We start from the raw sequence: 13,564 nt of genomic DNA, 5'->3' as shown, positions 1-13,564 counted from the left end.
GTAGTGCACTTACATCTTACAGTACGCGGACATCCACCATTTCGCCTCCTTCGAAATGCGGTCACCGCGCCCAGGATCGAACACATGGCATTCAGATCATCAGCCAAGCACCCTACCCATTTATCCACCGAGGCGGTCAAAATTGTCACGCCTGAGTGTGACCCGTGTAATGCGTTGCCACATAGAATTCGCGTCTGCCCGAATACACCGCACATTGTCATTGCCCCAGTAAAATAAGCCGACGACCCGTTCCTGCGCACGTGATTGGCTCACAGCTTTGGGACGATAGTCACGTGACTCAAAAGTTGAACGGGGAGCGACTCGGCGGAAGCAGTCGCTTTGTGGGCAAAACGACCATTTGCGGCTAACATGGTGGCGCGACCACTGCTATCGCCGCCGGCACATATCTATAGCGTTGCCCATAAGTACACAAGAGGAAACTCTGGCGCTATATATATATAAGGCATAGTGTGTGAGTTCCATCACATGGTGCTTAAGGAAGCATGGAAAGGATGGGTAGTACTCGGATTTGTCTAAGCTTTCCTTGAATCAGTGAGACACCTGCATTCGCTTTGTCACAAAACAAAGTTCAGCAGACGTTCAGCAGTTTCACTTCCCAACCTCGACCTATTTAGGCTCGCCCATTCTAATCGGGTCACGAGTTTACAACGACCCATTATTTTATTTGAAACAAACGCCAAACGCAGCAATGAACAGGCCAGCCGTGGTGGTCGAGTGGCTAAGGTACTCGGCTGCAGACCCGCAGGTTGCGGGATCGAATCCCGGCTGTGGGGGGCTGCATTTCCGATGGAGGCGAAAATGTTGTAGGCCCGTGTGCTCAGATTTGGGTGCACGTTAAATAACGCCAGGTGGTTGAAATTCCCGGAGCCCTCCACTACGGCGTCTCTCGTAATCATATGGTGGCTTGGGTACGTTAAACCCCACAAATCAATCAATCAATCAATCAACAGCAACAAACAGCCACATGTGAGTTTGAAGCAGTAAGAACGAAGTCTAGGCAAACCCGTGTTCTTACCATCATTCCCGTGATGGCTGAGCAATGGCAGCGCCAGAGTTCCGTCTAGTTAGTATTGCAACTCTTTGGTCGCCGGTGAGAACATGTCCTCGAAAGCCCCAAAACAGCCTATGAACAAGACGAGCGTTTTATTTTCTTCTGGCGTTTACCGTTCTCGTGGCACAGTTGGTGACGTCAGCAGTTCGCTCACGTGGCGTCAGGATGAAATGAACTCTGTATTGGTCAATATACAAGAAACGTATGTTGCGACTTTGTTCCTTACCATGCTTTACTGTAATAACGCTAACCTAATGCTGTAATAACGCTAACGCTAATGCTGTAATAACGCTAACCATGTAACTCAACTGAACTATTTAATAAACTTGACTTGACTTGACTTGACTCTGCTGTCGCACGCACTACCTGCCTTGTGTTGCATGAATTTCGCGTGCAATGAACTGATTTCATTTCGTTTTCTGCGTCTGCGCAATAATAGATGACAACGTGCAGTCGACAAAGGCGTATTCATAACCGGCTCAACACTTAGTGCTCACATTTCACGTGTTTCATGAAGAAACAAGTCGCGAGGAGGAGAGGGAGAGAACACAAGGAGGAAGGCAGGGAGGTTAACCAGGGCTGAGCCCCGGTAGGCTACCCTGCACTGGTGAAGGAGAGAGGGGGGAGGAAAGTTATAGAGGAGGAGAGAAAAGGTCACCGACTGGGCCGACACGTAACAGTTTCGCCATCACAAACGATGAAACAGGCCGGTGTCTTTGAGAAAGTGCAACAGTGCTTTCGTTGCATTTCGGAAATCGGATGGGCAGTGCCATGGTCCCAATACTTTCTCGACCGTGAAATCACTTCTGTCCAGTTGATTTAAAAACACTGCGCAGGTGAAGCCTCTCGTTTGTGTATGCCGGGTAGTAACATAAGATGTGTTCAATAGTCGTTGCACTCCGCGCTGTCGGCCATCCCTATCTTAAATGAGTAGGCATTGGTGATGGCTACGCCCAGACGCAGACGGCACAACACTATACCTTCCTCCCTAGAAAGACCTACCGGTAACCGCAGTCGTAGAGATGGCTCGAGAGAATATAGTCCATGATGTGCAAACTGCGATGACTGCCATTTCTGGAGTGTCATGTCCTGCGCCAGCTTACTTAGGTATCTAGCCGAGTCAATCCTAGATAAAGGTACGGACACAGGGTTTGTTTGTACGTGTGCGTTTCTGGCTGCTTCACTGGCGAGGTCGTTGCCGGAGATACCACAATGACTTGCTTTCCACTGGAACACAGCGAGATAGCACAGGTATAGGAAGGGTAATGAAGGCGAATGTAAACTTCTGTCTCACCTTTAAACTTTGGGATGGTTTAGAGTCCCCTTCATATATACTTTAATACGTTCGCTCGACAAATGTGTACGTCATCTTGTCGCACTTACGTACTGTGTTCTTTTTTTCTGCGTACAGCCGTTCTACGAGCTCACGCTCAACATCCACGACCTGACGACTGTGATGGAGCGGATGAACGAAAAGATGAACGTGCTGTCATGCTACGACGAGAACGATCAATCGTACACATGGTTTCAAGTTGGCTTCCCAGGTATGCGTTCCCATTACCACGACGATTGCTATAGCGCGAGCTCAGAACGACGACAAAGGTACAAGAAGAAAACGTGCGCCGACTTCCGACTCAGTTTATTGTGCAGATCGCGAAAACGCGACAGTAAACCGTCACGCTTCCAAGTTCTCACTGCCACAATGCACACAATCCCGAATGCTGTTACGAAGTGTGCCTCCGACGACGTTACGAAGGGCGCCACGAAATCTCACCGCTGCAACCGCTGTTTACGAAAGACGGCGACGCCAACACGGTCCCGATGGCGCCACTGCTTCGAACTCCGCCGGGAAGGTCACCAGCCGTTTGGTAGCGTAGGTTTCTCAGCTCGCGACTGCTTCTGCGCAGAGCTGATAGAAGAGCGGACGAGACGACGGGGAGTTAAACAAGGTTTATGTACAGCATATATACGGAGGCGTTACAAATTCGGCACTGGGGCCGACAGTTTAGAGACTCGAAGAGCCGAGCTCTCTTCTCTGACACAAGTCTACTGCTCGCGACGCGCCGCAGGTTTTTTTTTTTATATATGCACCGGGTGGATTCTTTCAGTAACCAAGCGAAAAGCCGCTGGTCGGTGAGGTCAGAATCCTCCAATGGTGTCGCCGCTGGGTCGCCTCATTCTCATCGAATACGGAGCCCCTGCACGTGGCTGCACCCAAGGACGAGTGACGTCGCCAAGCATTGCGTAAGACTCGCCAGACAGGAAGGCGCCTATTGCTGCAACGGGCTCGTGGGCTGAGGTGGCTCGCTGTGCGTGCGCGACTGAAAGGCGCCGCCGCGTGATGACGCCGTTGAGTTGTTCGCGTCAGGCGGGCTCGCGGGCTGGCCTTGACACAGATTGCCTTTTTCAGAGGCATGGACGTGCGATGTGGACTCGCATGCTTACCGGTGTAACAGTGCTCGCAGATTGAAACGGGACAGTTTAGAAATAATAACTGTACATACTTTTGTTTCTACTGTCTTCAGCATATACTTGCCCATAATTAACTGGAGGGCACTGTGGCGCTGCGATCGTTTAGCCACAATGGGAATTTCGGGTACTACACGACTTTGCCTATATAGTAATCGTGCTTGCGGGCTTATAAAGTACTTATGGATTTGTTTATCGTTGTGTTTGGATACTTTTTCGCATTGAATAACAGACCGTTGTGAGTTCGTGAGTTGATTTAGATTTGAGAGCCTAGAAAATTCAAGGTGATGAAGAGTGACTGGTTAGTCGCCGCTGATCTTCGTATCAGGGCAAAGCGGATTCAGGCCATTCACAGCCAAAAGAGTGGAGGCTTGGCAATAATGGCAAATTTGTGTCCTACCCATCATTCCTATGCTGGCAGAAGCACCTTGCGTTGCAGCTCCCATAAGCACTTGCGCCACACTCAGGGCTCTATAGTGTATTCATAGGAAACAATGTCTTCAGTACGGGTCGTATCGGTGTAATTTAGACTTCAATGCGTAGATCAGGGGTAGCATTACCTTTGCAGAGACCAGATTCATCGTGGCAAGACGTGGTTATCTCAAGCAACGGAGCATGCCAGTCGTTATTCCGAAAATTTAATGTCGCGTTTGAATCCTTGAGTATACCCTCTAGGTAAAGAAAAATAAATACAAGCTATACAGAATGTACAGGCCGTTCAGCTTGCTCTCTGTAGTATACAAGCTATTTACAAGGGTAATTGCTAACAGAGTAAAGAAAACATTAGAATTCAATCAACCAAAGGAACAAGGAGGATTACAGAGAAATGCTCAGAATATAACCAACCACTATACATAGCCTTCATAGATTACGAGAAGGCGTTTGATTCAGTAGAAATATCAGCCGTCAAGAATATACTGCGGAATCAGGGCGTCGATGAAGTATATATAAACATCCTGGAAGAAATCTACAGGGGATCAACTGCTACCATAGTGCTTCATAAAGAAAGCAACAGAATACCAATCAAGAAGGGTGTAAGGCAGGGGGACAAAATCTCCTTAATGCTATTTACCGCGTGCTTACAGGAGGTTTTCAGAAGCCTAGAATGGGAACAGTTAGTGATAAGAGTTAATGGAGAGTACCTTAGTAACCTGCGCTTCGCCGACGACATTGCATTGCGGAGTAACTCAGGGGACGAATTGCAACTCATGATTACGGAGTTAGACAAGAAGAGCAGAAAGGTGGGTCTTAAAATTAATCTGCAGAAAACGGAAGTGATGTACAACAACCTCGGAAAAGAGCAGCGCTTCGAGATAGGTAATAGTGCGCTTCAAGTGGTAAAAGACTATGTCTACTTAGGGCAGGTAATAACCGCAGAGCCGTACCACGAGATTGAAGTAACTTGAAGAATAAGAATGGGGTGGAGCACATTCGGCAAGCACTCTCAAATTATGACAGGTAGACTGCCACTATCCCTCAAGAGGAAGGTTAATAACAGCTGTATCTTGCCGGTACTTAGCTACGGAGCAGAAACCTGGAGACTTACAAAGAGGGTTCAGCTTAAATTGAGGACGACGCAGCGAGCAATGGAAAGAAAAATGGTAGGTGTAACCTTAAGAGACAAGAAGAGAGCAGAGTGGATTAGGGGACAAACGGGGGTTAAGGATATCATAGTTGAAATAAAGAAGAGGAAATGGTCATGGGCCGGGCATGTAGCGCGTAGACAGGATAACCGCTGGTCATTAAGGGTAACAAACTAGATTCCCAGAGAAGGGAAGCGGGTTAGGGGGAGACAGAAGATTAGGTGGGCAGATGAGATTAAGAAGTTTGCGGGTATAAATTGGCAGGAGCAAGCACAGTACCGGGTTAACTGGCGGAACATGGGAGAGGCCTTTGTCCTGCAGTGGACGTAGTCAGGCTGATGATGATGGTGATGATGATGATGATGATGATGAGACAGAACGTAGCCGCAAGTTCTTTTTAGCATATTTACTCTTGGGTTCGTTTTAATGAGCTCTATATCTGTCTTTTATTTTTCGCCAGCGAGCGCGAACGATGTGGAAACGGCCGTGCTATCATCGCCCGCAGTTAAGGAGGCATTTTTGCGAAAGCTCTACGAAGTGTCCGAGTTGACGCCGCTGAGAGTACCGCGCGTCCTGGTAAGTTCGCTACGTACGTATGATATCGTAGAGTGATTAAAAATAAATAAAATTTGGCCTCGTGGGTGGCTATATAGAGTGATTGCTAACGTCTTACTGCCGTGGTAGAACATCGCCCATATTCAGTGGTAGAGCGTCGAACGCGTTATTCCAAGGTCGCAGGTTCGGTCGGTCTCTGCCCGCGGAAAGTTGTCTTTTCGTCCACTTTTTTTCTTTCTTCACATTTACATTACAATCACTTCTAATATTATCCCCGTGTACTTCTTTTGCCATTGTGATCCGTTAGGTCTCATAAATATTGTGACCAACGAGGAAAAACGAGCCCTTAATTTTACACTTTCCTTGCCATAACTTCAGTACCGTCATATCCGTCAGATTTTTTCAATCGTTCTGTGGCTAGTGAAAGTCCCGTGGCAGTTGTAAATTTCACTTGATGGCTCGTATCAAGCGACGAAAAAGAAGAGTTCGGGTAATATGTACTTTACAATGATTATGAGTAACATTCCTCATTTATTTATTTATTTATTTTATTTAATAATAACAATATAATAATAATAATAACAACAATAATAATAATAAATGATGATGATTATGATGATGATGATGATGATGATTATGATGATGATGATGATGATGATGATGATGATGATGATGATGATGATGATGATGATGATGATGATGATGATGATGGGTGCACTAAGTCTCGCAAGGCTAGGTCAGCAGGGCTGGGGATACGTTACAGCTTCTGTTGTCAACCATGCGTAGCGATTGCTCAGGCGTTCATAGAACACGTGCCAGTTCCATGACGATGATGTCTTTCTTTTGACGACACCCGGCAAAACCTTGATAATAACGACTATGCTGTTATGATGAAGGTTTGAATAGCTCAACCCTCAAAGCTTGAATAGCTTTGAGGTTTAGCGTAAGCTTCAGCAAATATTCTCACTCGCGCCCGAGATTGTAAAATTACTTGGATGACGTCATTGAAGACGCCTGTATACGTCGTCGCGTACGAGCAAAAAGCTCTTCAAGGACAGGTCCGCGCCGTGAAACCTGGTGTGTAGAGGAGGAGAGAGCAGGAGCTCAATTGGCTGCGCCGGTGAAAGGAGCCAACCAATGATGTCGCGCGCTCGAGCACACGTGGTACTGGTGAGAGAGGAGGAAGGGCGCGCCGAGCGTTGGCGAAAGCGGAGGAGAGGCGCGCCGATGACACTAGCTGCACTGTTAAATCAGCTTTAGCGACAATAAGTCAGTTGAAGCTGCACATTTTCATCTCTCTAACCCTGCATCTTATAGCTGTGAGTAGGCGCTCTTGGTCTGTACAATTTCCTGTTCTAGTGTCCGTGTCTGTGTGCGCGTCCTTATCCAGTTAAAAGATGAACCAATACCAACTAGCCCAACTTTCCCTGCATCTTATTCTGAACAACTGCATCGTTCTGGCATATCAATATAACTTGTTGACTCTTTTTTTTTTCTTCAGATTGACTACACGAGCAACATGGTGTTTTTGACGGCTCTCATTCTAGAACGTCCAGCTATCACTGGTATGTATTGCACTGAATGAACCGTGTTGTTTATAAAAAAAAGTGATGGTTCGTATCAAGCGAGGTATGACTTACAAACCACAGAGGTCACGACGAAGCTTCGAGCGAGAAATACCGCTGAACCCAATGTCTGAAAATGTGAGCCTGTGAATTCCGAGAAACTTGTCGCGCGTCTCAAGCGCGTAGCCAGAAATGTTTTTTTGGGGGGGAGGGGGGGGAGGCACCACATTGATTTCGGGACAGGGCCACGCCCTTAAAATGGCCATTTTTCGCTCTCGCGTCCCTCCTAGATAATATTCCAGTGTGACAACCAAACGGGTGTTGACGCTCGATCCACCCGACCTGCGATTCGTTCTTGCCAGATGACTACGTGAAGCAAGACAACTTCGCCCTCAAGGACTCGGACTACGCGGAGGCTGTGCTCCCGCTCCAGGACTGTCTCAAGATATGCTCCAGCACTGGTCCGGAATGCACGTAAGCGTTTGTGTAACAAAGTCGCAGCAGGCGTATTCTAGTATTGTAGTGGACTACTAAAGCAATCCAGCATTGGAGGACCAGTGGAGGGACGTACGGCTGCTGACCCAGAGGTCGCTGGTTCGATTCCGGCTACGGCGGTCGCATTTCTACGGTAATGACAATTGTTCGTGATTGACGTTGCAAAGCAACTATATGATAATTGGAGACGTCGTAGTGAAGGACTCCGAAAAGTTCGATCAGCTGGTCGTTTCTTTAACGTGCCCCTAACTTCCACCATGATCTAAACTAACTACACGGGCCTCGAGCTTTTACGCTTGCATCGAAAATGCAGTCGCCATGGCAGGGATTCGATGCCTCGACCTTCGGCTCAACAGTCGAGATCCATAACAGCTGGACCACTGTGGCGGGCGGAAAGAAACACTGAAGATTGAATAACAACGCACGTTGCACTGCCCGTACTCTCACGTACTTGCCTTCTTGGCTTCGTAAAATATACCGCTATACATTTTTTTTAAGTTGGAAGATCGAATAAAGACAAGGAAGAACACTGGCAAACCATTGTCTTGCAATTCTTTGATTCTCTTTGTTTAATTTCTGTCGTGCAATAAACTTTTTTCATTCATCCCAGCTATCGTGCAATTGTTTTCTCTTTTTTTAAGATAGCCGTAGAAAATAACAACAAACGACTGTTCCGATTGCAGAGCCGTGTCGTACTGTGGTGCTTCGTGCTACACGACATCGATGTACAGTGAGGACGACACGCACAACCTGGAGAAGTCCGTCGACTGCGACGTTTACGCAAGTAAGCACTCAGTTGACTCGAGAACACCCGTGCCGATGCGAAGGTTATCATGCAGTTCGGTTGCCGTCGCCAGCCGTTTTCTTTTTCATCCACCTAATCCTTCCTTAATGTCATAATTACGCCACACAGCGATGTTTAAAAAAATACAAATAGCACTTTATATGCTTTCCATGGTATGGTTTTCTCCTCGCTTCATGTGGTTAATAATAATAATAATAATAATAATAATAATAATAATAATAATAATAATCAGTACATGTTAATGAATAACGATACAGATTTACCCTTATATCCTTACCCGTCTTTTGTTCAAATGTATAAAATAACAAAAGAATGGTTATTGTTCGAGGGGCTTCGTTTCCATGACGTACACAACCAATATAACCCAACAGCCAATTAAACGAATGCATCATTTACATCTGTGGTATCCAAACCTAAAACCTTCGAGTAATGCGTAAGGTTGGGGGTTCAGATCATCCCGATGGTTTTCGTCCAGAGGAGTTCATTTCAACTACAACACCGCAGTTCAAAATAACATATATGATGTCTCTTATGCCTTCCTCTGTTAACTTTTCTGTTGGTTTCATTCAGGTTTAGAATAGATACTGCAGGAAGCTATTAACTTGATGCTCTCAATTTTAAACCGTCAATTCAATTGCCTACTGATTTATTTCACTTTGGGAATTCTTATGTTTTGCATATTTTTTAAACGAAAGTGTTTTATGCCGGGGTCCACCAAGACTTCAATGAAATCATTTCCATCACGGAAATGACGTCAGTGAAATGAACCCGAACAGACGTCGCGTAAAACGAACGTGAACACGAAATACAAGGTGGTCATTGATCCAAACTCCTCGAATGATGGAGATTAGGTGATAAACAACCATGGCCACGGGTCTTGGTCACTGTCGTCGACGTTAGTCTTCGGGATGAAAATGGACCACCAGTCGTCAACGGTGGAGCGTGCATGTCGAACGGTGCTATACCGGTCTAATACCCGTAGCAATGTGCAAGTTGTATATTTGAAATACACATTCAACTGCTTCTTCAACGGCACATTTAACTTTCGTGTTATACTGTCACGGACGGCTATTTTTGGCGACACCGCGTCACGGCAATTAACGGGCGCCGTACTCCCCGACTTACCGTGAGAAACGGCGGCACATGAAAGGGAGCCGAGAAGTGCAAAATGGGGTGCTCTTCTTAGAACGTCGCCGCCGACAGTTAATCCCTTTGTAACTGTGGCGACGTCTGCAAGGTCGTAGAAGGCCGCGGTATACCCCGAACAAGGATTAGACTACAGGACGCACCGACTGAGAGCCAAACGTTTGACCGTTCCCACGAAGAAAAGCGTGGGAAACGCTCTGGTGGCCAAGCCGTATGACAACAACCCGACAGGTTGTCACTCTCGCTAGTTGCTGGCTCTCTCTCAATTAAAAAAGGGGTGGGGTCAAAATATTTTTGGGGCGGAGTTTCCCCTCAATTGAACGCGCATGATTGGACCCAGGTAGAGGTCTCTTGTCCCCAAGGAAGAGAGCGAAGAGACACGAGGGGGATTTAAGCGCAGGATTTTGCCCTGCTAGGCAGACTAGTCGCTGACCAACATGGTGTAGAAACAGATCAACAAGCATCTCTTCTAGAAGTTTTTAGTGTGGCTCTGTATCGGCTGGCCACCTAAACTTAGCCGTTCGTCTAGTTGTGACGCGATATTAACGTCTGCAACGTAGACATCGGGACTTCGCCTCGAGTTAGCTCAACCTGCTCGAAGTCACCTGCAAGCACTAGCCTCCCGGAGCCACCAGCGTTGCAACACCGCCGACATCGCAGTCGTGCCAGAACTCTCTTCGACTTCTCGCTTCCGATCGTCGGGGACGCAACGCTGCCGGTCATCACACGTATGCCTTCACCTGTTTATGTCTTCGAACTTTCTCCTCCGTCGTTCTATTCTTGTTAGTTTGTGTAGTTTGCAATAGTTCTCTCTCGTAAGCTGATTTATTGTTTCTGTTATAAATTTCTTTAGTTGTATCAAGTGTCAATGTATTTTGTTAGTTGTATTGAAGTGTTGTATTAGATTCCGTGTGCTGCAATATTACTAGAGTAAAGTTGTTTTGTTTTCTGACGTCTCTGATCTCTTCACTGTCTCTGCTTGCGTACGGAACGAACCAACCTGCTGTCATTCCCGTCGCCGACTTCGCGCTGGCGACGCTTGAGTGGCAGCTTGTAACATATACCGATTCCTACGACAAGGGAATCAACATGCGTTTTGTGTGTGTGTGTTTGGCGCAGAGACAAAGCTGGGCTTGGCCCGCAAGCTTCCCATAACTCTCGATGCCATCCAGAATGTTGTTCAAGCGGTCGCCAGCAGCAAGTTCGTCCTTCTTGTTCGACACCGCATCGCTAGCTTCAGGGTAAGTGTGCTTGACTCCAGAGTTGATAATCTTTCGCCGTCCGATTTGTCACTGCGGGGTAAATGCCGTTTCGCATGACGTAAAAACACAGCTATTCTCCGGCTGCTAGTTGACTCGCAGCAGAAAAAAAAGTTAAAGAAACTCCGCGAAACACAAGAATACGATAAGGTGGGCAAACTTCGCTACCTTCTCGTATTCGAGTATGTGTCTGACTCTGGGGCAGTGGTGGATCTACAAGGGGAATGGGGGGGGGGGGGGGGGGGTAGTCGGACCACTGCGAGCATAAATTAACAGTACTTGTGCTGTGATATAGGGTCCTTGCGATAATTTTAACTAATAAAAACAAAAAAAGTCGAGAGCCCCTTTCTCTAGTTTTACTTCAAGGGACGGCCCACCTAAAATGAATGGGTGGAATAATTAATAACAATGACAATGGTAATCGTAACGCATATATTGCAATGCTCAAGTAATACATATATGTGTACAGCACTGATGTTTTACATTGAAAGAGTGCTCATGGCATTAAACTAATGATCCCGTTTCAGGTGCTAACGCTGACTGCCGAGACTACACATGACTCAATGGGATCCCTTTCCCACACATTTGGCGCGAGTGATGAGGAAACCCGTGAGAGACACAAGAGAAGTATGTTCGTTTGCTCCTTCGTTCATTAATTAATTAATTAATTAATTAATTGCAATGTGTATATTTAGTTATTATTTCAATACTACGTTGTGATTAAATTACCCTAGTGCAGGTTAATTACAAAAAAATGATGGTCAAAGTCTCATTTTTTTTAATTTCCCGCCGGAACTTCAGTGCGTGAGATTCACTTAGACGTCACGAATGTTTAAGTGTTCTCGCTTATTTATATTACATGGTTTCAATGAAATTTGCCAAAATTTGGTATGTCAGGACTGTTAGGCCCCTGAGAACACAGTGAAAACAATTTTTGTCAACAAACTATTAAGCAGGGCCTCGGATTCACCGTCAATATCTGTGACGTCACGGCGAGCCAGTGCGGTACCGCCGCCACTCGCACTACTATTTACCGCGTTTTCTCGCTTACAAGGGATCTTCAAGAGGTAAACGTGGTACTTTCTAAATCGTAAGATTGCAATTTCCTTATCAGACAAACCTACTTACTCTTTTTAGTGTCCCTGTAAGGGCTGACGTATAAGGATCGCTGACCTCGCCTTTCTCGCTCGACAGTCGGTCCCAGCGTGCCGGGTTTCGACTCCTCCAACATGGGCGTGCGCATCAAGGCGGGCGCCGAATCGGCGACGCCCGCTGGCCGGTTCGCGCTCGAGGACTGTGCTGACATCTGCCGGGACAGGGACGACTGCCGGGCGTTCTCCTCCTGCCTGGTGGACAGCGAGTGCGTTCTGAGCACCGAGCGGACGCCCCCTACCGCCGACACAGAGAAGAAGACCGAGTGCGCCATCTTTTCCAGTGAGTACACGCCGAATAATAACTTTTTATGGTGTTTCTACTTCCAAGACACCTGGACCGACCATTCGACCGACCTGGCATATTAAGCCCTGTTGAAAACATTGACGAACTCACATGCCATTGGCCTTCTCGACCAACCGGATTCGTCGTAGGTTGTGTTAAAACGAGAGAGAGAGAGAGAGAGAGAGAGAGAGAGAGAGAAAATAAGAAGGAAGGCGGGAGGTTAACCAAAGCTGAGGGAAAAAGTAGAGAGAGAGAGATGCAAGGAAAGGCAGGGAGGTTAACCAGACGCACATCCGGTTTGCTACCCTGCACTGGGGAAGAGATGAAGGGGAGAAAAGAGGTTGTGTGAAAACATAAGTAATGATGTCACACAGCAAGCTGGTTTCAAATTATTAGGGGACATACGAAACATTCGGCTCTGGTATATAATATACGGACGTAAAATACCAGTCAGCATAGCACGATTAGCCATACCTCACGCGTACAGAATGTAGTTAAGGTAACAAACATTGTTAATAATAATTATGCATCCGCGTGAGTAGGTGACACTACGTATGGTGATGAGGGCCTATACGGAATCAAGTGTGTCAGCAAGTTTACGTACCCTTGAACTCTTGCATTGAATAAGCGCAGAACTTACAAGTATCTTACTGACTGGACACCGTGTTTTTGAGTCTTTCTTCCGTTCCCTGTCAGCTAAGTGTTCAACCTATAGTACTAGGAATAACTACCAATTATCTCGCTTGAATTAACCCACTTGAAATTAGCCCATCAATCAGCCCACTTGAACTGCCATTCAGCCCACCTGAATTACAGAAACCTGTGCAACCGGAAATTCTTATTCTAGGGAAGCTCAAGCACTTTTTTTAAAGACTTTGGAGGACGTAACCACACTTAGATCGCTGCTGAGTTCAAAAATTAATGTGAGAGCTTTCAAAAAGAAGCGCAGGTACCATATTCTGGCTCAAGAACACCGGCTGTGGCCCGCAAGGTTTCTTAAGAGGCGCGCGAATGCGGTTGTAGAACCATTTGCAACAGCAGCTCTGTCGAAGCGTGGCTTCTCCAATTAGCTCCGCCAGGGAGCTGACCACGGAGGCCATGGTTATGGTGGCTAGAATATGAAGGTGACGCCAACGGGAGCTCTGAGCCGCTCCTCCGTTTCGAGCAGCGCGGCGGTG

General features: G+C 46.8%; 2 protein-coding genes across 2 annotated transcripts in view; one reads left to right on the top strand and one right to left on the bottom strand.

The window, feature by feature from the left end:
• LOC119165617 (glutamate receptor ionotropic, kainate 5-like) overlaps window positions 1-13,564 on the bottom strand; it is a 199,057-nt gene that overhangs the window by 62,274 nt on the left and 123,219 nt on the right. The gene's annotated exons all lie outside the window — the stretch shown is intronic.
• LOC119163597 (uncharacterized) overlaps window positions 1-13,564 on the top strand; it is a 58,111-nt gene that overhangs the window by 34,294 nt on the left and 10,253 nt on the right. The window contains exons 13-20 of the mRNA XM_037415627.2: window positions 2,484-2,616; window positions 5,585-5,700; window positions 7,181-7,244; window positions 7,607-7,718; window positions 8,423-8,523; window positions 10,810-10,931; window positions 11,477-11,576; window positions 12,144-12,383. Coding sequence (XP_037271524.2) covers window positions 2,484-2,616; window positions 5,585-5,700; window positions 7,181-7,244; window positions 7,607-7,718; window positions 8,423-8,523; window positions 10,810-10,931; window positions 11,477-11,576; window positions 12,144-12,383 — 988 coding nt within the window. The remainder of the gene's footprint in view (window positions 1-2,483; window positions 2,617-5,584; window positions 5,701-7,180; window positions 7,245-7,606; window positions 7,719-8,422; window positions 8,524-10,809; window positions 10,932-11,476; window positions 11,577-12,143; window positions 12,384-13,564) is intronic.

The sequence above is a fragment of the Rhipicephalus microplus genome, chromosome 9 (assembly GCF_043290135.1).
Source record: "Rhipicephalus microplus isolate Deutch F79 chromosome 9, USDA_Rmic, whole genome shotgun sequence".
Taxonomy (NCBI): domain Eukaryota; kingdom Metazoa; phylum Arthropoda; class Arachnida; order Ixodida; family Ixodidae; genus Rhipicephalus; species Rhipicephalus microplus.
This window is presented reverse-complemented; position numbering and strand designations above follow the sequence as displayed.